The sequence below is a fragment of the Pelodiscus sinensis genome, chromosome 17, assembly GCF_052426305.1.
Source record: "Pelodiscus sinensis isolate ZL-2025 chromosome 17, ASM5242630v1, whole genome shotgun sequence".
Taxonomy (NCBI): Eukaryota; Metazoa; Chordata; order Testudines; family Trionychidae; genus Pelodiscus; species Pelodiscus sinensis.
The window spans coordinates 31,100,732-31,124,788 of record NC_143068.1 but is presented as its reverse complement, the minus strand read 5'-3'; the positions used below and the strand labels follow the sequence as shown (position 1 = coordinate 31,124,788).

The 24,057-nt window shown below is 48.1% G+C and overlaps 2 protein-coding genes across 7 annotated transcripts in view; both read right to left on the bottom strand.

Moving 5' to 3' along the window:
- RGS19 (regulator of G protein signaling 19) overlaps positions 1 to 862 on the bottom strand; it is a 70,042-nt gene extending 69,180 nt beyond the window's left edge. The window contains exon 1 of one of the 2 annotated variants that reach the window (XM_089769735.1): positions 705 to 862. The gene's annotated coding sequence lies outside the window, so the exon portion shown is untranslated. Of the gene's footprint in view, positions 1 to 496; positions 587 to 704 lie in introns of those variants that run through there. The other variant, XM_089769740.1, reaches the window with a different exon arrangement.
- A 7,996-nt stretch (positions 863 to 8,858) lies between these two features.
- Positions 8,859 to 22,795, bottom strand: LKAAEAR1 (LKAAEAR motif containing 1). Of its 5 annotated transcripts, XM_089769734.1 has the most exons (5): positions 22,649 to 22,736; positions 19,428 to 19,567; positions 15,041 to 15,373; positions 11,610 to 11,732; positions 10,349 to 10,683 (listed from the first exon to the last, which is right to left on the bottom strand). In XM_089769734.1, exons 3-5 carry the CDS (start codon positions 15,353 to 15,355, stop codon positions 10,600 to 10,602), a joined length of 522 nt encoding a protein of 173 aa, XP_089625860.1. In that variant the 5' UTR covers positions 15,356 to 15,373; positions 19,428 to 19,567; positions 22,649 to 22,736; the 3' UTR covers positions 10,349 to 10,599. The 5 variants fall into 5 exon arrangements, with proteins under 5 accessions (XP_075757130.1, XP_025045138.1, XP_025045137.1 ...); XM_075901015.2 differs by lacking the exons at positions 10,349 to 10,683; positions 19,428 to 19,567 and adding an exon at positions 8,859 to 9,053 and having other exon boundaries at positions 22,649 to 22,794; XM_025189353.3 differs by lacking the exons at positions 19,428 to 19,567; positions 22,649 to 22,736 and adding an exon at positions 18,445 to 18,527 and having other exon boundaries at positions 10,347 to 10,683.
- Between the last annotated feature and the right edge of the window lie 1,262 nt (positions 22,796 to 24,057).

The following is a 24,057-nucleotide window of genomic DNA, read 5'->3' as shown; positions in this document are numbered from 1 at the left end:
CGTGCATGGGGGGGGGGGTGGCAGCGCCTCCCCCAGCTCTTCCTCCTTCTTGGGGCTTCCCCCGCCTTTTGAGTCTGCACGCACCCCCCCCCCCCCCAGCGTCTGTCTGCATCTGCCCCCCTCCCCGCGCCCTCTAATCACTTGCAATCCATTGCACATGGGTTTCACGGGAAGGGATGCAAAGGGGCGCAGCCGGAATGCACGCGGCTCGGGAAGCAGAGCGGCTCCTGCCTCTCCCCCCACCCCCAGAGGCGTGCGCCCTGCCTCCCAGAGCAGCCGCTCACAAGGCTGCACCGGCTGCGTTTCGTGGAGCGAGGGGGGCAGAAAATAAGAAGGGGAGGCAGCAGCCGGGGGCGGGGAACCAACGAAAGCGGGGATCTCTCTCTCTCTCTCTCCCAGCCGACACAGCCCCACGCCAGGCACGGGGAATGGAAGGGTTGCAATTCCGTGCAAGCCGCGAAGGGGGGATTGCAAGGCTGGGGTCGCTCCTCCTTACCCCCTCCCCGCCTGCAGCTGGGGCTGTGCGCTCCCCTGAGAGGAGACCCCGGCTCCTGCACAAACCCGCTCCGCACAAAAGGGAAGCAAGAAGGGGTTGGGTGTGTTTTTTTTTTTTTTGCATCAAGGCTCGCACATTGCTGGCAGCGGAGGGGAAGGGCGGGGGCTGGCTGCAAGAGCCGGGGTGCAAAGGGAGGGGGGTTACTCACAATCTGTGCATCCGAGTCCCCCGCAGCAGCGCAGCCCTCTTGCCCTTGGCTGAGGCACATCCGTCCCCCCCCCCCTCTCTTCTCCTCCCCCCTTTTAGCTCCAGAATCGACACCCGGAGCTCGGCGCGGCTGGCAGGGGCTGCCACTGCGCACGCGCCCCCCGGCCCCTGCGATTGACTTCCTAAAGCAGCTGCAGTTTTTTTGCGCTTCCTCACGTCAAGCCGCGGCCGCCCGCCTGCCGCCCCGGGCAGCGCCTGGGGCAGGAGCGAGCCCCGCCGCGAGCCCCGCCGGCTGCTGGTCCCCGGGCAGCCCCTCTGCCCCGCGCGCCTTTCCCAGCCCGCTTCCTCCGCAGAGCGGCCGGGGCGCAAATTCCGCGCGGAGTTTGCGCCTCCATCCTGCGCTGCGCCTCCATCCTGCGCTGCGCCAGCCGCTGGGGCAGCGAACCTCGGCCTGGACCACGCGGCGAGACGGGCCGGGAGGGGGCGGGGGGCGCAGCGCGCTGGGGTCCTCGGGCACGTCTGGGGGGAGCCAAGGGGGTGGGGGGGGAGAAGAGTGGGGGCCCCACCCCAGGGGGGTGGGTTGTTGGGGGGGTGCTTGTCCCTCCCGTCAGGGAGCACGACTCCCGGGGAAAAGGCTGCCGGAAAGACCGGCCCCCACTTGCGCGGTTTAAATCCGCGGTGAAACCCGTTTCCTTGCGAGACGCTACGTGCAGCCCGCCGGGCGGGTTCCAGGCACCCCCGGGGGTGCCGGGAGCAGGTGTAAAATAGACATCGAGGGGCCCGATTCGGTGAAAATCCGAAACGCCCCGCGTTGGGGTGGCAGGATTCCGGATCCCACCAGGCACTAGCCGCTCAGACCCTACACGGGGCTTATTTGCCAAACACCAGGGCTCCAGCTGTTTTAGACGGAGTGTTCCCAGCCGGACTCGGACCACTTTCCCCCTTCACCCATTCACACTCATCCTGGCCCTGTTCCCTGAGGGCCCGAGTCTGCCATCAGTCCCCAAACTCCCCTGTGACCTCAATGGGGGCAGGATCGGGCCCTTTCGTGGATCCCAAATCTGCCCCTCCCCCTTAAAGGATGCAACTTTGTTGCCTTCTTCCCTCCCACCCCTGCCCCCATTCAGTTCCAAGCAGCTGGATTGACTGGCGTGGAAAAAGTAAATAAGGAAAAATTATTTAATTCCCACTATATAAGTACTAGGGGTCGCCAAATGAAATTAATAGGTTTAAAACAAACAAAGGAAGTTTTTTTTCACTCAGGGCACAGTCAACCTGTGGAACTCTTTGCCAGAGGATGTTGTGAGGGCCAGGACTTTAACCAGGTTCAAAAAAGAGCTGGATAGATTCATGGGGGTTAGGTTCATCAATGGCTATTAGCCAGGATGGGTAGGAATAGTGTCCCTAGCCTCTGTTTGTCTGGAACTGGATGACAGAAGATGATCATGTGACGATTACTGATTGTGTTCTCTCCCTCTGGGGCATCTGGTATTGGCCACTGTCGGCAGACAGGCTACTGAGCTATATGGACCCTTGGTGTGACCCAGTCTGGCCGTTCTTATGTTCTAAGTCTGGCCCCAAGCTCCAGGGCTTGGTGGATTTCCATCTCCTCAACAAGTCCTGTTGGTAGTTTTTGGCCTGGGGCGGCTCCTCTGTTGAACACTTGGCAAAGGGAACAATCCCATTTGGTTTTAAAATGTCTTTTTGAAAGGGAAGAACTCGCCCTAGCCTGACGATTGGGGGTTAACCAAACGCCATGCAATGTAGCATTGTGTTGGAATAGCTAAGCCAGTGGGCAAGTTTGATGCAACAGGCTGCTGTCCTTATCTACGTCTTGATCATAGGTGGAGTCCGGGGAAGGAAAGTCTCTTTGGTCAATGACAAACCCCAAGTTGAGTAACCAGGAGCCAGCCCTGCGTTGCCTAACCATTTCCCACTCCCTGCCCCTCACTCTCACCACACACACACACTGCCCTTGCAGTGTACAGCACCAATTCGACTCCATGGTAGGATGGCCAAACTTAACCTGACAAGAGGTTTGAAAGCGAAGCGAGGCAGGAACGGGAAATCTCACCTGAGCAGGTTTGGCAACTGGTTCTAGTAGTTGACATTCGTTTAAGACGCATTTAAGGACTCAAGTAGTGATCAGCGACATCGGCTCAGCTTTCCATGGGTCTGAAAGCAAATCCTGGTGTAGGATTAATGGCTAATTTTACACTAATCAAATGTTAAAAGATAGAAAAAAGTACTTTGTTTTGTTGCCTCTATTTTTAGATATGAGTCTGTGATAGCCCTGTCCTAAAGTTGCTCAGTACATTTAGCTTAGGGGGGTGGTTTCAGGTGAGGAATTGTATGGTAACTGAATTAAACACCCCTCCCCCACCCATGCATCTCCCACGCTATGGGTGGTGAAGGTCGCCTCTCCTAATTAGTTTGTTGTGGGCTGTAATATTGAATGCAACCAGTAGGTGTCGTCCAACTCCACCACTAGAGGGGTCTTCCATTGTATCTGTCATCAGAAATCCCAGCGAGGGGTTTCCTCATGCCAATGGAGATGGCAGCTTTGTCATCCGGCTTTGCAAAATGCATCTCCAGGGAGCTGGCACTGTCCTGTATATATGACGTCAATGTGCATTAAAACAACACTCACAGTGGCCCGTCCTCACCAGCACCTTAGGTCGCTGTGTTGCAAGTTGCATGGCTTAGGCCCTGCCACCTGCCCAGGGCCTTCTTTCAGGGAAAATCTGGGGAAAGCCTATGTGATCGGTAGTGTTGCTGTCCCTGTTAACAGCTACAGATACCCACCACAGAGCCAGCTGCATTCCCATGGTGGGGGAAGTGAGCCTGTTACTTGTGTTGCATCCACAATGTTCTAGGCATTCTGTGGACATGTAAAAAGAACAGAACAGTGGCCAGACTGGGGCAGACCAAAGGTCCATCTAGCCCAGTGACCTGTCTGCTGATAGTGGCCAATGCCAGATGCCCCAAAGGGAGTGAACAGAACAAGTAATGATCACATGATCCCTCCCCCTAGGGGCTAGGGACTCCATTCCTACCCATCCTGGTTAATAATCATTGATGAGCCTAACCCCCATGAATTTATCTAGTTCTTTTTGAACCCTGTTAACGTCAGAGGGACAGTCTGACACCCATGAGGACTAGTCATCAAAAGAAATCTCTTATCTCCCCCATGGGAGCATTCCCATGCCTCTGGCAGAGTCTAAGTTTGGTTTCAGACACTCTTATTTAGTGAAGTGTTCCTGGCGCTACTCCAGCATCACACTGGAGTTTTTTCAAAGTGAGGGTGGAACCTGACCTTTGCGGTGCTTGGAGATCTTGAGAGGCAGGCGTGTGAGAGAAGCACCATGCTATAACAATAACAGCTCACACAAAAAGCATCTGAACCCTTGACTTCTCTCTCTATAGAAAGAATTCCAGACTCCAGGCAGAACATCTACGGGCAGGGAAGCCTCTTTCAATGAATACCTGAGAACAGACCCTGCCCAGTCTCAAAGGTAACTCACATAGTGCCTCTCCCTGTTGAATCCTTTCCCCTGTCCTGTGATGGAGAGAGAAGCCATGGAATGGTTGCTCCAGAAACATGTTCAGGAAAGCCCTGTAACATCACTCTGAGCTGAGATGCCCAAGGAGCACACTTCTCCAAATTGCTATCCATTTGTTTATAGGTTGTGCACCCAGAAGGATTAAACAGTTAATTGCACATAGTGCTTTTGTGCTGCTCGCCAAGCTATTTCTTGAAAAAACCTCCCCTCCACTTACATTTACACATCCTACCCCGATAATCCAGTAACATTTTTCCTGTTAACTGCATGCCTGTGGGGAAAGCGGGGGATGGACGCCCTTATCACCGTGAGAGGAAAGATCCCTTATTTAGACAGTGTCTGCTCACTCCTTACTGATAGGGAAGCCAAAGGAAGTTTGGCCTGAGATAAGGCCGGAAGAGACAAAAATTGAATAAGAGCCCTTTGATGGTAGCACCTCATTTGAGTTAATGCAATTATAGTGGAAGTTCTAGAAAGGAGCAGCCTGCATAATTTTTTCCTAACATGTTAAAATCATTAAATAGTAGATTCAGTCTTGGAGACTAAGACCTTGAGGGCCATATTCTCCCATGTCTCTGGCTGTGTCTAGACTGGTCAGTTTTTCCGGAAAATCAGCCGCTTTTCCGGAAAATCTTGCCAGCTGTCTACACTGGCCACTTGAATTTCCGCAAAAGCACTGACTTCCTACTGCAAGAAATCAGTGCTTCTTGCGGAAATACTATTCTGCTCCTGTTCAGGCAAAAGTTCCTTTTGCGCAAAGCTTTTGCGCAAAAGGGCCAGTGTAGACAGCTCAGATTTGTTTTCCGCAAAAAAAGCCCCGATCGCGAAAACTGCAATCAGGGCTTTTTTGCGGAAAAGCGTCTTTGCCAATCTAGACGCTCTGTTCTGAAAATGCTTTTAACGGAAAACTTTTCTGTTAAAAGCATTTCTGGAAAATCATGCCAGTTTAGACGCAGCCTCTGTGTCTTGAGGTCCACTCAGTACAGGAGAAGCCTCTTTGCAGGCTCCCCAGCTGGCTCTGTGTAGCTCGGCCAAAGCCATCTGTTTGGGAGAGTGCTATTGGGACACCTCTTTGTAACCCATTCATTGTTTATGACTCAAGTGTCCGCTAGGGAGTATCAGAAACCAACAGAAAGCTATGTTGGGCATGTGGGGTTCTGATTTAGCCAGATAAAATGGATGGATAAAAACATATGTAATCAGGCTACTCGTGTGGATGCTGAGGAACAGAATTGTTCCAGCAAAAGATGCCATGTATTTACACTCAAATGGATTCCTTCTGCCTGCCTTTTATGGTACGTCTCTTAATGATCTGCTGTGACTTAGGCTTTACTTACATTAGCAACTGATCATCAGAACTTTTGCTGTTCACAGGTGCTTAAACCCCTCACTTCCTGAATGACAAAAGTTTTGCTGTGGCAGGTGCCAGCTTTGCTAGCAGGAGTGCTCTCCTGCCGACAAAGCAAAAGCTGCTTGTGAGAGCTAGGAGTATTTTGGTGGCAAAATGCTATGGGAAAAAGAACACAGCATTCATGCAGCGTGGACGCTCTCTTGCGCAAAAGCATGCATGCATTCTTGCGCAAGAAGCATGTAGTGTAGACGCAGCCTTAGTGACAGACCTATGTCGACATAGGCTTGTAACTAAAAGCTGCATATAAGGTAGATCTAGCCTTTGTATGGGATGTTTGTTTGCAGACAGGTTTGGCAAGGCCTCATCCCCCTTAGTCACCTTTGAACACAGACATGGATTGCGTATAACAATCCTTCCTTTTCCCAGGACAGCATCAGAGTAGCAGAGATGATATCTGATGTCCTCAGGGCCTCAAATATGCAGATAAATGTCACAGTTTGAAGCTCTGGAGTACAAATCTCATATAGGCAAAGAAGAAAGAGGATGAAATGAAGGCTTTTGCATAGCCAAAAGTGTTGTCTCTGGAGACTTACAAACACTGACCATATTTTTTTCTGATGTTTTCTGAGCCTTGCCTAAAAAAAAGAAAAGAAAAAAAAAGGGATAGCAAAAGTTGCAGAGAGAAGGAAGGGCTGGTGACTGAGTGCCAGGCATGGGATTAAGAACAGACTGTAAGGCTGTGCCCCCCAAAGGACTGTGTTTGGCATGTTAGAAACAAGATTATCAGCTTTGCTGAGCAGTAGCCCAATGGAACCCATACTATGTTCTCAGGAGATTTATTTATATATTGTGACTCCCCTAAGAATTGCTTTCTGTGTTGGGGAGCTTCCAAACTGTATTGTGTTTGCAAAACAAAATCAAACAGAAGTAACACTGGACAGTAGAAGTCAGAAATAGAAATAGGGCAAAAATCTTCTTTCAGATGTTATTGCGGTCGGTGATGGTAGCGAATAATGCTCTGTGTGTCCACAGTATTTTTCACCTGAGGCTCTCAAAGGGATTTACAAAGGTAGATGCTCTTAGCACACCTAAGGGTGATCAAAGCAGAGTTTAAGGGACTGACCCAAGATGCAAAGATGGGGATAGAATGCAGGGGCCAGCTCTTTGGATGTGGTGAAGCTGCTCTTTGGGCAGGACCTCACAGCCAAAGGGGTGGGGGGAAGGTAGCTTAACCATTGTGCTTCTCCAGTCTTTGGAGCAGATAAGAGACCAATTCCAGCCCTGGCAAAATATGGAGAGATATCACAGATGCTCTAACCTATGTTAGCTGTAACAGCTCCCTGCTGACCTAGAATCGCCTTGCTGACCCCCATAACCAGCTGAAGAAAGAAAAGCTGCTGTAAGAATTGTCTCTCTCAGGATACGTCTACGCTTGCTCCCTAGTTCGAACCAGGGATGCAAATGTAGCCGACCGAAATTGCTAGTGAAGTGGGGATTTAAATATCTCGCACTTCATTAGCATAATCTCTCCTGCACGCTATTCCGCTCGCCAGCTGATTCGAACCAGGAAGTGCGCTCCGGAACGCATTAGTTCGAATCAAACTCTGAGTAACGTTAGTTCGAACCAAGGGGCGAGCGGAATAGCGCGTGGGCGAGATTATGCTAATGAAGCGCAGGATATTTAATTTCCCGCTTCATTAGCAATTTCGGTTGGTTACATTCGCATGCCTAGTTCGAACTAGGGAGTAGACGTACCCCCAGACAGATCAGACTTTTGGTTTGATTTCTGTAGTAAGGTGTAATATGTTCAGCCAGTGTCTCCCTAAAGGTGAAGAGGCACCAGTGGGTTTATGTAAAAGGGAAAAGGGAAGTATCAAAGGTCGCCATGGAAGGAAAAAATGACATGAAATATTGGCTGGGGGTGGAGGGGAGATCAGACAGACGAGCCCATTAAAAACATCACAAGCAGGAATTCTCCAGCACAAGCAGGGAGGGAGCAGACAAGCCTGACTGCATAAACCAGCTAACACACAACGTACTGCAATATGCTCTGATTTTTATTTTACTTCAGTGGAAAGAAAAATCTCTCTGCATCACTTCCTCATCTTCAGTTCAATCTAATAACTTTTATTTCTCTAAAAAAAACCCTCATCCTTGTGGGATGGTAAATGTTACCAGTCTTTCCATTTCTAGGGAAATCAGGACTTTTCTAAGCTATCATTACTTTTTATACGTGAATTTCAGTCTACTGCAGTAATAATGAAGCCACATCTCCTTTGGAGCATCCACTGTTCCCTTTAGTGCAGGGCTATGTCTAGACTGGCATGATTTTCCGGAAATGCTTTTAACGGAAAAGTTTTCTGTTAAAAGCATTTTCGGAAAGGAGCGTCTAGATTGGCACGGACGCTTTTCCGCAAAAGCACTTTTTGCAGAAAAGCATCCATGGCCAATCTAGACGTGCTTTTGTGCAAAAAAGCCCCAATCACCTTTTTCGCGATCGGGGCTTTTTTGCGCAAAACAAATCTCAGCTGTCTACACTGGCCCTTTTGCACAAAAGTTTTGCACAAAAGGGACTTTTGCCCGAACGGGAGCAGCATAGTATTTCCGCAAAAAGCACTGATTTCTTACAGTAGCAAGTCAGTGCTTTTGCGGAAATTCAAGTGGCCAGTGTAGACAGCTGGCAAGTTTTTCCGGAAAAGCGGCTGATTTTCCGGAAAAACTGGCCAGTCTAGACACAGCCCAGGAGTTTTACAGGGTGATATTTGACACACATGAAAACACGCAGGGGTATTCTGCTGCTGTCTCTTGGTTGTGGAGGGAACAAACTAAAGGACTTTACCCGCATGACTGGGTAAGCAAGCAGCATTTCAATACTTCAGAGTTTGAAGATTATAAGGCCAAGGACTCATGACAAGAAAAGGCCGGTAATGGCACCCATGTATAATAAAGGTTGAAAATCACTGTTATGCAGACAATTTGGCTTAATACTAAAGGGTCCCGATTTTTAACTAATCAAGTGAGTACCATACCGAGGATGGCTGCAGGGTCAAATTCTGACCTCAGAAATGCTGGTGTAAATCCAGAGTAAGTAGAGTGAAGTCAGTCGAGTCATTCTGGATTTATAACTGCATCTGAGCAGTTAGAATCTATCCCACCATTCTGGATTGTCCATTTCTTTAGCAGCTTCCTGGTAAGTTCTGTGATCTGCCTGTCATAGTTTAAACTGTAGCACATCTTTGGATGCACATGAGAAAAAAATGGAGCGGTTTATTGAACAGTAATTATCAGTAGCTGAGACAACTCGTAGCTCTACTGGGGCTCACTCCCAGTTTAGTCACTATGGAAAATTATTCTAATTCACTTCTCCAAGGGTTCAGGTTCTTCTAATGAATATTTCACCATTTTCATCTTCTAGTATCGCTTCAACTCTACTCCTCTGTAGAACAAAGACAAGAAGCAGTGAAAGTCTGAACAATAGCACAAAGCTGTCCATTGCAACAATGCGTGATCAAAAGCTATTTCAAAAGTTACACCTGCAAGCAAAAAAAAAGTCACATGGGAATGAAGCGGGGAAGCTAACAAATAAAGCTTCTCTATTTTTCTTTTTGCAATGGATTCGATGCTTAGGCAGGTTTTTTTCACCACAAATATCCTCTGCCACAGGAAACATCAAATTGAGACAATAATAATGAATGTTCCCCTCACAATCCCCCACCAAAGTGCCTCAATTCTTTTCTGGAGGAACCATTTCTAGCTGAGAGAAAGTTGTTGTTCGGCCTCAATATGGATCTGATCATAGGCTTCCCAGCGGACACTGCCAATGAAGGAAAGAATGTGGAGAGGAGCATGGAACTTAAATGGGGTCAGGACTTCGCCCTCAGAAACGAGAGATGGGCACGATGTTGTAGGTCATGTGAGCCACCCCTCTGCCAGCGCAGGGATCTCCTAGCAATCTATTTTTGAGACCTTGGTCCAGGCTAGTGTTAAATGTTCCTAGAGCTGGTGCTCTAGAAAAGCTGTCAGAGCTGTACTATTGCTTCTTCAGGTGACTAATTTGCCCCTTTGCTTGGTGCTTGGAACAATCACCCAGTTTCACTGGCACTGTTCTGACACAGATGTGGGCATGTAGCCTCTTCCTCTGTTCCGATGAAGGGAGGGGCAGTTTCCTGTTTTTGTGCAGCAGTTACATTGATCAAGACTTTGTCTGTGGTTCCCCAGGAGACACAAATTCTAGCACTGTGTACAGTACTTCATGCTTTTGTATCTGTTAGTCCAGATCCCCGCCCTCTGGCATTAATTGGTACCTGGCCCAAGTGCATCAATGCTGCCAATCACTAATTCAGCTGTGTGCAGTCCAGCCTTTGAAGAAGTCTGGGTTTTCTGAAAAGCTCCCTCTTACATCCATTCAGGGTTGCTGCTCACAGTGGAAGGAGAGGTGGTACGTACATCTGGGATGGCTAAGGCCAGTCTAATACATTGGTACAGTTGCCTGGAAACGCTGAGGTGGGCTTTTCTAGACTATTCCATTGTGTGCACATGCTCTTTGTGCTGTAATCCAGTTCCATCTTGTTACAGCTGTGGGACTGTCTGCCCTTCTCAGCACTCCAAGGCCTCTGCTGTATCTGGCATTAACATCCCAGGAATCTGCTCCAGGCAGTCAGGAGTAAAGCAGAAAGACATGTTTACAAATTCTGGCGGAGGGGGGAGGGGAGCCCAGGCAGGAAAGTCAGAGGCAAATCCAGCATGATACCTTGTATTTTAGCTGCCACTCGAAAGGAAATGGTCTTTAATAAACAGTCACAGACAGCAAGCAGCGAAGCTGCTTTTCCTGCCGTTATTAGGCAGGAACTGGGCAAAGATCATTTATAATTAATCTGTCCAATAGCTAATTTTACATAGAACTGTAACACATTATCTGTTTTGCCACGAGTCACATTAATATAGCTCCTTGCCTCTCAAGGGACCTCAAAGTGCTTCACAGACTATATAAACCCATGCTGCAGCCATCGCAAAGGTGGGGTGTGCTGTCCAAGGAAACAAGTGGTGCTCAGTGCCCTGAAATCCAGCTGTGGAGATAGCAAAAAACTTTAAAAACATGCAATAGTCCTGCAGCACCTTAGAGACTAACAAAAATTGTAGACGGTATCTTGAACTGTTGTGGGCACAACCCACTTCTAAAGACGAATGGAGTTAAAGGGTCTGGATTCCAAAAAGCCTGGACCCCTTAAACTCCATTCATCTGGGGAAGTGGGTTGTGCGCTCATGATGCTCTCTTCATGTCTGGTTAGTCTCTACGGTGCTGCAGAACTATTCATTGTTTTTAAAGTTTTTTTCAATGACAGACTAACATGGCTCCTCCCTCTGAAATTTATGGAGCTAGGGGAGAATATTCTGGTCAAGGACAGCAAACTAAACCCTGCTGGGTCTTCTGAAAAGCACACAGAGATCATAAACAACAAGCAGTCCGGTGGTACCTTAAAGACTAACACATGTATGAGAGCGTCAGCTTTTGTGGGCTGCATTTGTTAGTGTTTATGGGGCCACGGGACTCATTGTTTTTGCTGAAACAGACAGCATAGGTGTTCAAGAGAACAGACAGGACTTAGGCTTTACATTTGCATCCAGGAGACTGAGTTGGAGAATTCCACAGAACTGAGGTGCCTGAGCCAGCTGTGAAATAGGCCTTTTACGTTGGGAAAACCGAGACAGAGAGCAGTTAAGTGACTTACCCAAGGTCACATAGTAAAATACTGGCAAAGTAAGTACAGAATCCAGATGTGCTGAATCCCCGTTCCTTCCTCTAATCAATATAAGTTACTTGGTGCTAATCATAGTTAAATAATATGTCTACTTCTATTTAGCTGGTCGTGGGTTACTGAACACATTCCAAGAGTGACTTGTCTGCTTACCCCTCCTCTCCTTTAAAACTAGAAATGGACAGATAAGATAGTGGAGGAAATCAGTTTAACTGCTGGTATGCGCTCAGACATACCTGAACTCTGTCCAAGTTATCTGCTAGTTTCTGAATGTTCTTTCGGGGTGGAAGAAACACCTCCAGTCTCACAGCGCCTCTGGCAGTTTTCTGGCAGGCTATCAGATGGTTTATTTCCTGAGCCTGGGGTGAAAAAACAAACACACAAACAAAACCCCAAAAGATAAGAAAATAAATCAGGTTAGAATAAAACGGGCCAAATACATCTATAGAGTAATCCCTGTAAGTCAGGGTGGGCACTAACAAAGCAGCAGTTCACCAGGATTACCCCTGGCAGGCTGCACCTACTATATTTACCTTCACGGCCACAGGTACCGGCGATCACCGCTCCTGTTGGCTGAGGATTGCCATTCCCAGCCAATGGGAGCAGTGGGAAGTGACATGGACCAGGACACCACCTCCTGCAGCTCTCATTAGCCGGGAACAGTGATCTAGGACCACCAGGAGCTGCGATCGCCGGTACCTCCATGCAGGTACATAGAGTGGTGGCGGCTTGCCAGGAGGTAACCCTGGCAGTCCACCCCTGCTGTAAGCCAAAGAGATGAATTTGTCCTTGGGGGGTCAAGGAAATTGATCTTGTAAAACACACCTGGATTTTGTATGAAACTGGAAGTTAAAAAAGGAAGGCAATACAACAACTTCCCTAATTACTGCAAGGGACAATACAATAAAGGCCCCATGAAAGTATAGCTACCTTAACACTATTTCAGTGTGAACTACTGAAGGTTATTGGATTTGCTTGGCAGTCAGGACGTATCCTAAAAAAGGGCTTTCAAAAAGCGTATTGGTAGCTGGGGTAAACTAAATTAAAAGTTGGGAGTGCTGAATGCTACTAACACAGAGGTAACGGCATATCAAACTAAGTTATGCTAAAGAAAACTAAGTTTGATAATTTATCTGGCAAGAAACTACTTATCAATAGTTGGGGTTGTAAAATCCACATTCTTTTATTATAACCCTCACTTTCCTACTGTTTGTTTGTATGTTCTCTGCCAGGTTTTTAATGGTTTCTGTCTGCTGTATGATGACACCATGCAGAAACTGGAGTCCTCAAGAGAGACCTGATCTTGGCTGGCCATCAAGACAAATTCATCTGTCCGATTGGGGGTGGTGAGCATTATATGCTTAGCGTGTGCCTTCTGTTTTTGATGCTAGTTAGTAGAGAGTAAGTAGGATATCACTGTGTAAGGCTCTTTCACTGGTAAAAGACCCTGCAAACCTGCAGAATGTAAGGTTATGCCTAAGCCTTAGAAACGGGTGAGGGTGGATGCCTCTATTGAGAAGGTTATGGCTGAGCACTAGGAAGGGGTAAGTAAGGGTGGGTGCTCCTAGAGTGTGTGAATGACAGAGAATGTTGTGTGGGTAACACTGCTGCTGAGCTGAGTGCCAAAGAAGCAGAGTGAAGCGGCTTGGACCTATGGTCTATGCCTGAATCTGCAGATCTGAACATGAGCTGTTCTTCTGGTGCTCTGCTGTAGGGTCACAGTAGAAGCAGGGAGCTGCCTGGATGACATCAGTAGCACACGCCCAGGAGGATTTACTGGATTGTGCAGCTGTCTCTGCTCCTCTCCACTTTTCTGTGTTCTATTTGGGCTTCTCTGGTGCCTCTGCACAGGAATCAATTTGGATGATATTGGTCCAGTTCTCAGATGTCCTTACTAGGATGTGAAAGGCTGACAGGTAAGCGTCACCTTAACGCCAATTTCTCAAACTGTGGGTCCCGACCCTACCCCGGGGGATCGCAAGCAAATTAGAGGGGGATCACGGTATCACAAAGTTTGAGAACCTCTGCCTTAATGGGTGATGCTTTCTGGTGTCAGTTAACCAGCGGAGGGCTGGAGCAACTCTCCACCTGCTCCAACTCTCTGGAGCAGCCTTTGTCCACAACACGCCTGGGCCAGCCACCCTCAGGACTAGACTCGAGCAGCCCCTGCCTGCAGTGGGATGGGGGCACTCCAGCCCACCCGTCCCTTTTAAATTGGTTCACTTGTTAAACATCATGTTTAACCGGTTAACCAATAAAACAGGATTTTACATCCTTAGTCCTCACTCCCAACGGATCCCTTGTAGGCAGCTTTGGAATTGTCCCAAGCACGTGGACTGAAGTCTCCTTTCTGCGCTGCAGGAGGGCAGGGTCGGAGTAGAGCAGCAGCAAGTAGGAAAGCTTGCACTGTTGCTGCTAGTCCTTGGTCCCATCATTCCAAGGCCATTCATGGACACTAAAATTCACTTTAAAAATCCTAAACAAAGGCAAACAAATCTCTCAGAAAAATGAAGATAAAAAAAACCCCACAGCCAAGCATGGTCTTATGTTTAGAAGATGCATCTTTAGACATATTCAGTTGTGTGTTGCCTTGCCAAGTTTTGGACATCAGCAACAACTGGCATCGGTCACTGCAAGTTAAAGACCCTCTGGAGACAGTCTGTCTTGCTTTCCAGAGGAGGCTGGACGAAGAGAGGCACTTGGACAATGGTATAGGAGAAACCCTGTTTTACCATTGCTAACTATAGCATATATTAATTTCAGAGTCATAAATAACTTCAGTATCACGGTGACAGTGCTAGCCAAGTATGATATAATTTAGTTTGGGATTAGGGGAAAATATCTTCCTTGAGGCTATAGGGTCTAAACTAAGCAACTTTTCCAGAACTGTTTTTTTCACAGGGAATAAACAGCGAAACTCCAGTCTGCAGTTGTAAACCAAAAGGGTTACTCAGTGCACTTGATGAGATAAGATGTGTTGGCCGGTAGGCTTGGTTTTTGGATGGATTTTCAAAAGCGCCCAAGTGAGTTAGGACCACAGCACTTTATTGACTTTTAATAATGTGTGGGCTCCTACAGCATTTAGGTACTTAGAAAATCCCAGTCTTAATGAATGACAGTGTGCTGACATGCTGCTTTCCAACACCAGTTTGCTATATGGAGCAACGCACATTTTCCTCCTCCTAGGAATTAGAATCTTCTACTGACAAGCAAAGACAACTGTGGTGCTTAATGATTAACCTGTTAACTGGTTACTCATTCACATCCCCAGGAAAAAAAGCCATCTCTCTCTTGTTCTGAGGGTCCTTGCAACTGAGGTTCTATCATAATCTTCATTTTCAACTCTTTGCTATCTTAGGATGAGGAAAAGTTTGTCAGCTGAGAACATGCATGATGACTGTTAGAAATTTTCCCCACACATTTCAGATTGCTTTATGGAACAGGTTTGAAGTTACAACTGGATACAAATTTCCCCTTTGTTGAACATTAAGCGAGAAAAACTAATATTTTGTTTTTTCTCTTCAATATATAAAAATGTCTCTGAATTTGAAGTGACATTTCAGGGTGTGATAAAGAAATGACCCTTGCTACATACAATTCCTCAGTTCCATCTCTCATGACACAATCAAACTAGCCTGTTGATGAAAGGTCTTTGATGTTAACTTACTCTCATGTTCTGAAATCGGAGCCTCACGTTTCGAAGGCGGCTCCGGGCTTCTGCAGCCTTGAGCAGCCCAATAACTCTGTCCTGTTTCCTTTGCTCTGCATCCCTTTCGTACTTGGAGTACGTGTGAGAAATTTCATCCATCATAAAGATGTCTGAGGCCAGCATGGATTTCACTGGTTCCTCAGTGGGCTCAGCAAACGCTAGATACCTCTGTCTTTGTTGTGGGGACAATGCATTTATATCAAACGGAAGGAAGCTCTCTTGGGATTGAGGAATAACTGTCCTTTTATGCGCAGATGTTTCTCTTGCGGTCATCGTTATTCTAGGTTAAGACTGAAAAAGAAGAAAACAATTTGTGGTTGGAACAGTGTGGGGTCATGAGTACTTAGTGCTTTGGGAAATCCTTTACTCTTCGAACGGAGAAGCTGGCTTAGGAAGCGTCAGGCTGAGGAAGTGTCAAGCTGAGGACAGGATTCACGTTAGGGATGTTAAAATGCGTGTAATTGACTAACCATGTAACTACTGAAAATGTCAGTGGTTACACGCAGAGCAGCAGTCAGCTCCTGCGGGCCACCCTACTCCCAGGAATCTGGGTACTGCAGCGCTGGGTGGCAGGCATTTTCCTGGGAAACACTGTGCACGGGGAGCTGGTTTTTAAGCCGGATCTCCATGCGTACCCAGTTCCCACCTGCCGCCCTGTGCTGCAGCCTCTGAATCAGCCACGTGTGGCCGTTGTGGTAACCAATAAGCACTTATCGGTTACTCGTTTAAACGGCTACACTCTTACATCCCTAATTAAGCAGGTTCTTCACTTGGTACTGTATAATAGTACCAGTAGATTCTTAATGTGGTCCAGTAAATAGTGCATTGGACTAGGGCTCAGGAGACGTAGGTGCTATTCTTGGCTCTGTGGCTGACCTGCTCTTGGACCCTGGTTAACTTTGCATCTCTTTCACTTTACGTCAGTCTTTGCTCCAAGGGTTGTAAGGTCCTTGGAGCAGGGGCTCATTCTTATTCTGTCTGTATAGTACCTAGCATCATCGGGTTCTGTTCTCACTGCGGGCCTCTCGGTACTAATGCAAAATACATCCTCATAATACTCTAGCCCAATTTTTTGCACATTTTTCTTTAATCAGTATTATTTCAATTCTTCAAATCCTTTATTACTCAATGAGAAGATTCAGACAGACAATGTTACAGTCACAACAAGATAATTATGGCTCCACATGCTTTAAATGTCCAACGGCCTGATCTTTTGGGTGGGTACTTTTCTCTCTCCTACAAAAGAAAATCATCTCTCTAAACTACATGTGTGCCTCTGATTTATTTGGCAGCTCTTGAAAACTGTGCTTGACTATTGTTTAGAAATGCTCAGACATTGCTGTTATCCTAAGAGAGTCAATTATGGGAGCAGGTCAGTCCCTTTTGTTTTCCAATATTTACTGTCCCTAGTTCAGTTCTTAATGTGATCGTAGAAACATTTTAGACCAGCCCAAAGGTCCTATGGCTGTGCTCTTCTGCACTGCTATACAGGAGACACATGGAGCTTGACAGCTCTAGAAACATGTACATAACCTCTGCAGTAGAGATGTAAAAAATTGTGTAAAAATGTAACCATGTAACTGATAACATCCTAGAGCAGGGATGGGCAAAAGGGCCTCCGTGGGCCGCATCTGGCCCACCAAGCGAGTTGATCCGGCCAGCAGAGGCCCTGTTGCTCCCCCCGACCTCAGGCCAATCAGGACCTAGGGGCGGGGGGAATGCACAAAGTCTCCTCCCACCCTGTCCCTGTTCTTCAAGGAGCGAGCAGTGCTTAGAAGTGCCGCATCCCTTGGAGGGTGGGAGGAGACTTTGTGCGCTTCCCTCCGCCCCTAGGGCGATCAGGGTCTGGGGGTGGGGGCAAAAGCGCGCAAAGTCTCCTTCTGCCCTGCCCCGCAAAGAGTGCATGGCACGTGCATGCTCCTGGAAGGGCGGGATGAGTCTTCGCACGCTCCCCCTGACCCCAGACCCTGATTGGCCTGGGGGCAGGAGGAGCGTGCAAATTCTCCTCCCGCCCTGGGAGGGGTGCAGCACTTCTAAGCACTGCACACTCCTTGCGGGACGGGGGCAGGGCGGGAGGAGAGTTTATGTCATGGCTTGCATCAGCTTGTCGGGTACATCCTGATGGATTTCTCCCCTGCTGCATCAGCACCCTGCAATCTGTATTTACGGATGAATACAAGGCATCAGAACCACACCTGATGTAAATTACTGTCGCTTCACTGAAATATTGGAGCTACCCTAATTTACATCAGCAGCAGAGGACTTGACCCAAGAAGGGTTTATGGAACTTCAGTTCGGTTTCAGGCCAAGCACTGAGATAAACAACAGTCATCTAGACTGCAGCATGAAGCAAACATGAGTCAAAGCCTCAAAAGGTTGTAATTACATGTAAAACAGACAAATCAGGATTTATTTAATCCTGTAGATTAAATGCAATGAATAAAGCACAAGACATTAGACATCAAATACAGTTGTGAAAAGAAATTTACAATACATCAACTTGTAACAAAGCAATAAAAGTAATAAAATCACTTGTCAGACACCATCCATATCCAAACCACTCCACAAACATTAATGGACTGATGCTTCAAACAGCCCTGGGAGGTAGGCAAGCATTATTATCCCTATTTACAGAGGCTCAGAGGTTAATTGACTTGCCTGAGATTATACAAATCAAAAGTGGAGTTGGGATTAGAACTCAGAAGTCTTTACTCCAATTACAAGTTAGCAGTGATATGTATCTATGGTATTAATGGGAGGCAGGGAGAGATGCTAAGCTAGAATACTTGACTTAAAAGACCCCACACTTCTCAAAGAATCTGTCATGAAAGAGGCTCTCATATTTAATGTGTTGACAAAAGAAGTTCATAGAAGCTGGGATATTTCTACAACTTCCAAATACAATTTGAGTCAAACAAACAACCTGGTAAATTAAAATTAATCCCTAACTACCAAGCCCAATTCACTAGAGTTATGCAAACATTTTAAAATAAAACTCTTCCAATTTCAATTTATATATAAACCCTAGGTGAGCTTGCAACTAATCAGGCCAATTTATGAGAATCATACCAAATGCAGTGATTTTCTAGGGTTTTGACTTGCACTCAGGGTGAAATACACTGTGAAACTGGAGCAGGCATAGAAAAAAGGGGTGAGCCCAGGAAGCCACATGTCAGGCAGCAGCTGGGCGGCACCTGAATCTCTCCTGGGTGGCCGCCCAAGCGCACAGCTTACAGGGAACACTGGGCTGTGGTAATCAGAAGCTATTCTTGTCACAGGAAATAAAGTTGGTAAAGAGCAAGTCTGCTGCTGGTGTGGACAACTGTGTGACTAGAATGTAACAAGACTAGGACTCCACTTACTCTAGGCAGATCCAGAAACGTATTTCAGAAGATGCATTTTCAATAAACTTTGTTTTGACTTAAGCAAACAAGATAAGCCCTCTCTGTTGAGAACAAGCAGCATATGCAGAGATATAAGATGGCAGTAAGTCTGCAGGTGGCTAATGTGTATATGAGTGTAAGGAAGGTAAAGTGTTTTACCTTCCATGCTAACATCATATATACTAGCCAATTAGCCCGTCATAAGATGGGATTTTCAGGTCTCTCCTCCACCTTGGTCTTCTCTCCTGAGCCTCTGGTCTCTCTCTTTCTACTGCCTCCCCCCCTCTCTCTCTGAGCTCTCCATCAACTCCTGCCTCTCTCTCCCCTTCCCCTCCCGCCGTGGAGCTCGGCTGAGTGTTGCCTGCTTAGCTGAGCCGCCACAGCGGGAAGGGAAGGGGTGGTGGTGACGTACACAGCCCCGCCCACTGGCCATGTATGTCAGCGCCCCGCCCCTCCTCCTCCACGACAGCCCGGCCGAGCTGCCACAGAGGGAGGGGAAAGGGGCGGGGCCATGTACGTCACCGCCCCCCTTCCTGCTGTGGCAGCTCGGCTGAGAGCTGCGACCCTCAGCCGCGCCGCCGGGGGAGCCAGCAGCGCAAGGGGCCATTTGGGCTCCCCGCAGCGGGAGGGGAAGGAGGGCAGTGATGTACATGGCCCTGCCCTCTGGCCGTGTACATCACAGCCGAGCTCCATGGCGGAAGGGGAAGAGGAGAGACGGAGGGGAGAGAGTCAGGAGGAGGAGGAGAAGAGAAAGGAAGAGAGAGAGGAAGGAGGCGGAGGAGAGCTGAGAGAGAGGGGGGGAGGCAGTAGGAGGAGAGAGAGAGACCGGAGGCTCAGGAGAGAAGACCAAGGTAGAGGAGAGACCAGAAAATCCCATCTTATAACAGGCTAATTGGCTAGTGTTGGAAGAATGTTTAAAGAGGTGTAGTTACAGGGGAGGTGGAGCTGATTTTCTTACTTACTTTATACCTGTTGTTTGTAGTCATATTAGGAGCAGTTGGCGGTGCTGTGCCAGGATTCTTGGCTTATGTTCCCCCTCTTTTCAAATGAGCAAGGTTCAGTATACTCAAATTAAATGGACAAATTCAAGTATGATTTGAGGCTGTAACACGGGTAGGAGTTGAATCAATAAGTAAGTCCAAAGAAATCTAATTAAGGCAGTCTAAGTCTAATCTACAAGTATGTTTAGAGAACCAAAGGGGGCAAGTTTCAACCGTTTAGATGAGTAAACTCGCCTCAGAATTTGACTGTGGTCTTGAATGGGGCTGCCTACTGTGTCTGCCTACAGAAGCTGTATCCTAGCTGTACAGGTTGAACCTCTCTAGTTCGGAATTCTCTGGTCCGGCAACATCCATGGTCCAGAATGATTTTAGTTAGCCAGATGTCCACTTATCATGAGTGTGGTCCAAGTTTCCCACAGTCCCATAATTAGTTTACAGCCACCAGTCGTGGCTCAATGTTCTGTGCTGTTATTTAGCTCTAATTGACCCCTGATACTTTCTAGGAACCCAATAAGCAGTTGAAATGTTGGTAATGCTGCTAGAAAATATTGACCTCTCATGATCCGGCAAATTTTCTGATTCAGCACCAGTTACATCCCAAAGGAGCTGGACTAGAGAAGTTGAACCTGTATTAGAACTGTTATATGGTAGATATAAATTATTTTATAGTAACTGGCAAAATGGGGGAGGGGAGATATTGTAGTAGCAACAAGTGAAAGAGAATTCCTTGATGAGATAAAGGCCAATATTTTTACAGATAGTAAAACCGCTGAATTATTTAACTGTGAAAATTAATTCCTGCCCATGTAGTAATAACATAGATATGCAGTATAGCATGCTATACATTCTATAACAGGAACAATGTATTTTTGCTATACCTCTTGTATCCTGTGTATGCTGAATCTACTCATATAATAGAAAATTAGGGGGGAGATATTTTGACTGTAGAAAGAAACCATTATGACTGCATGGGAGAGTGCCTAGAAAGTCTTTTTTTAAATAAAAAGTTAGAGAAAAGAAAAGACAATGGACTTCTTGAAAGGAAAATTCCTTTCATTTGTACTGCTCTTACAAAGCCATACCAGGAAATCACACAGGATGCTGCTGACAACAAAGCAGAAGTGGTTTTAAGGACAGTCTTGGATGCTGCAAGTGGGATTTTAGACTCATGCAAGTTTTTTTCCTTGTTAATATATCATTACTTCCAATGCTTTCATTAGCCTCTAATGCCAGAAGAGCTATGCATATTATGATTAACTGTTTGTTGTTTTAAGACTTTATGGCTTATGACCAAAACCAGAGAAGCTATTTTGTAATGTATTACTTCAGGGTTTGCTCTTACAAAACTGTGTTCAGGAACTGAAACTTTTGAAGTCTAGCTGAGAAATTTGGAGGAGAACCCACACACTTTGAATTCTCTTTGGCTCACTATACTCCATGTGTGAAACACAGAACATAAAGACAAGGTAGGAACTTGGGTGAAAAAGGACAAAATTTGCAGATCCTTCAGAAGCCAAACATTTCCCTTTCCATTATTAAACAATAACATGTAACAAGATTACCCATTTTTTACAGAGGCAGTTGGCTTGTTTCTTTCCCATGCATTATCAGTAAGGGTATATCTACACAGCAGCATTATTTTGGAATAATTAACATTATTCTGAAATAACACAGTCCATGTCTACCCACAAGCAGTTATTTCGACATGCTGTCGAAATAATGTCGAGCCAGAGGAGTTCTTACTCGGACTCCTGTAACCCTCGTTTTATGAGGATTAAGGGAAGTTGGAGGAAGAATGGTCTCTTGGACTTCCTACTGTGTAGACAGCGCCAAAAGCCGAAATAAGTTATTTAGACTTAAGCTATGCAATTGACGTAGATCAGTTGCGTACCTTATTTTGGATTTAGTCCCATTGTGTAGACGTACCCCATGATGGGTAGGGTCAGTGGTTGTTATACTTCCATGTATTTGCCTTAGTGGAAATTGCATTACTAAATATCTGTTGATATTTGATAAGCACTGAAGTTTTAGAATATTGTGAGCTAAGTTATAAGAAGACTGCAAGTAAGTGCATGCACGATTACCATGGTTGTGTGATTAACTGCAGTAGTTGCACATGCAGACAATCAGTTTCAGATATAATTGGTAGTTTATGTGGTCAATTATTATAGTTGTATGTACACTCACAGTAACACAACTGATATATGCAGATACAGACACATATTTAGCATGTGCATTTACATATACATATGGGGCAAAGGCTTCAGAGAACATACTTATGTATTTTTTAAACCAAAACACATAGCTCTCAGTATAGGTTTTATTTTCCAAGTTGTTCTATTTCAGTGGTTCTCAAACTGGGTCGGGACCCCAAAGTGGGTTGCAACCGCTGTTTCCTCTAATTTTTTCCATCCATGCGCACCACCAATAGAAGCACAAAACCTAACTGTGGGCGCTCTGTTAATCAGCTGGGTGGAATTTAAATGTCTCCTGAGCGGCAGGGAACACCGGCTGCAACCCCGTTTTAATGGGATGACCATGGCTGGGATCTAGGGCCAAAGCCTAAGCCCCAATGCCCAGGGCCAAAGCCTGAAGCCCACTGCCTGGGCTTTGGCTACAGGTTACAAGCTCCTTGCTCAGGGGTGAAGGCCTTGAACTTTGCCCTCCCCCCTCCCTTCAGCGTGGAGGAGGCTTGGGCTTTGGCCCCCACCTGGGGCAGCAGGACTCAGGGGCTGGAGCTGTACTGAGGAGGGGGGGCTGCACTGGGAGCGGAGGGGGCTGGGGCAGGGGAAGAGGGGGGCTGCCATGGGGGGGGATTGGGGCAGGGGGAGGAGGGGCTGGGGCTGTACTGAGGAGGGGGGGCTGCACTGGGAGCGGGGGGGGCTGGGGGGCAGAAGGGGGACTGGGAAGAGGGGTTGGGGGCTGCACTGGGAGCGGGGGGGACTGGGGCAGGGGAAGAGGGGGGGCTATGGGGGGGGAAGAGGGGTGGGGGCTGTACTGAGGGGGGCTGCCCTGGGGGCGAGGGTGCTGGGGGGCACAAGGGGGGCTGGGGGCTGCCCTAGGAGCGGGGGGGGGGACTGGGGCAGGGGAAGGGGGCGGGGGCTGCACTGGGGGGCAGGGACCATGCGCTTGTCTGGGGCTACGGGGGGGGGAGGCGGACCCCCCCCGATCCCCACTCTTACCCCTCCCCCGCCTCCTCTCCTCTTCCGGTCAGGGCCCCGGCCCAGCTTGCCTCTCGCGGGCTTTAAAAACGTTGCCATGGCCACGGCGCTACCAGGCAACCCGCTCAAGAGGCTCCACCCCCCTCCGGCTGGCTCGGCGGCCACGTGAGCCGCAGAACGGCCTCCACGCGCCGCAAGGGTGGGCGGGGCGCTGTGCGCGCGTGGCTGGTGCGCGGGGGTGACGGGTGGGCGGGGCGCTTCGCCTGCTCGTGGACCCGCCTCCTCTTCCCGCCCCGCGCGCTCGGAGGGCGGGGCAGCTCTAAGTTGCAAACCCGCCGGGGCAGAGCCCTGCAGGGTCTGGAGTTGCACTAGGGAGGGAGGCTGCAAACCAAGAGTGGGGCAGAGGAATGCAATGTGGGGCCGAGCAATTGCTGAAGGAAAGGGTCTGCAGGGCAAGATGGGGGGGGGGAGCAATAGCGAGGCTTGCAATTGCTGTTGGAGGGGTTTATGCCTGCAGGCTGTCTGGGTGGGGTCAGGTTGCCAGGTCTCTGATTTGGGGCTGGAATCCCTGCTCAAAAAAAGGCCCTGGTGGCCTGGTCAACACTACTGACCAGGCTGTCAAAAGTCCAGCTTTGACAGAGCACTGAGCTAAGGCAGTTTCCTGCTTGCCTTGGTGCTATGCAACTCCTGGAGACAGCAGTGTGCCTCCCCTCCGGCTCCTGTGCATGGGAGTAGCCAGGGAGCCAGGCATGATTCCCTTCACACCCCGCCGCCCTGCCCGTGCCAGATCTGCAGGTCCCGTTGGCTAGAAATGGGCGTCAGTGGGAGCCGTAAGGGTGTTGTCTGTGTCTTCTGCTCTACTCTGCGCTGACCAGGGCTCAGTTAGAGTATTGTGTCCAGTTCTGGGCACCACGTTTCAAGAAAGGTGGAGAAATTGGAGAAGGTCCAGAGAAGAGCAACAAAAATGATTAAAGGTCTAGAGCAGGGGTGGCCAACCTAAACCTGAGAAGGGGCCAGAATTTACCAATGCACATTTCCAAAGAGCCAGGGTTATATGTCACTGATCGTCTCCTCATCGCCGCTCTCAGCACATCCCACCCACCAGTGGGTGCTGTCTCCTCCTTTTCCTCCTGCCCACTGGGATCAGCTCTTTCTCAGTGGGAGACACTGGAGGGGGGAAGCATGGGTGTGACAGGCTCGGGGAGAGGGTAGGAAGTGTCAGGATCCTAGGGAGAAGGGTGAAGGGGGACAGCAGTAGGGCAGAGCTGGGGGTTGAACAGTGAACTCCCTCTGGCCCAGTGGAAAGTTGGCACCTGTAGCTCCAGCCCTGGATTTGGTACCTATGTAAAGAGCCGCATATTAACTTATGAAGAGCCGCATGTGGCTCTGGAGCCACAGATTGGCCACCCCTGGTCTAGAGAACGTGAACT

Excerpts from the sequence above, each read along its gene's own strand:
- LKAAEAR1 (XM_075901014.2), bottom strand. The coding sequence starts at position 15,355 with ATGACCGCAAGAGAAACATCTGCGCATAAAAGGACAGTTATTCCTCAA. Across the intron at positions 11,733-15,040 it reads TCCGATTTCAGAACATGAGA|GCTCAGGAAATAAACCATCT; the intron begins GTAAGTTAACAT and ends TTTTCACCCCAG. Across the intron at positions 10,684-11,609 it reads ATAACTTGGACAGAGTTCAG|CTGGATTTCAGGGCACTGAG; the intron begins GTATGTCTGAGC and ends CTATCTCCACAG.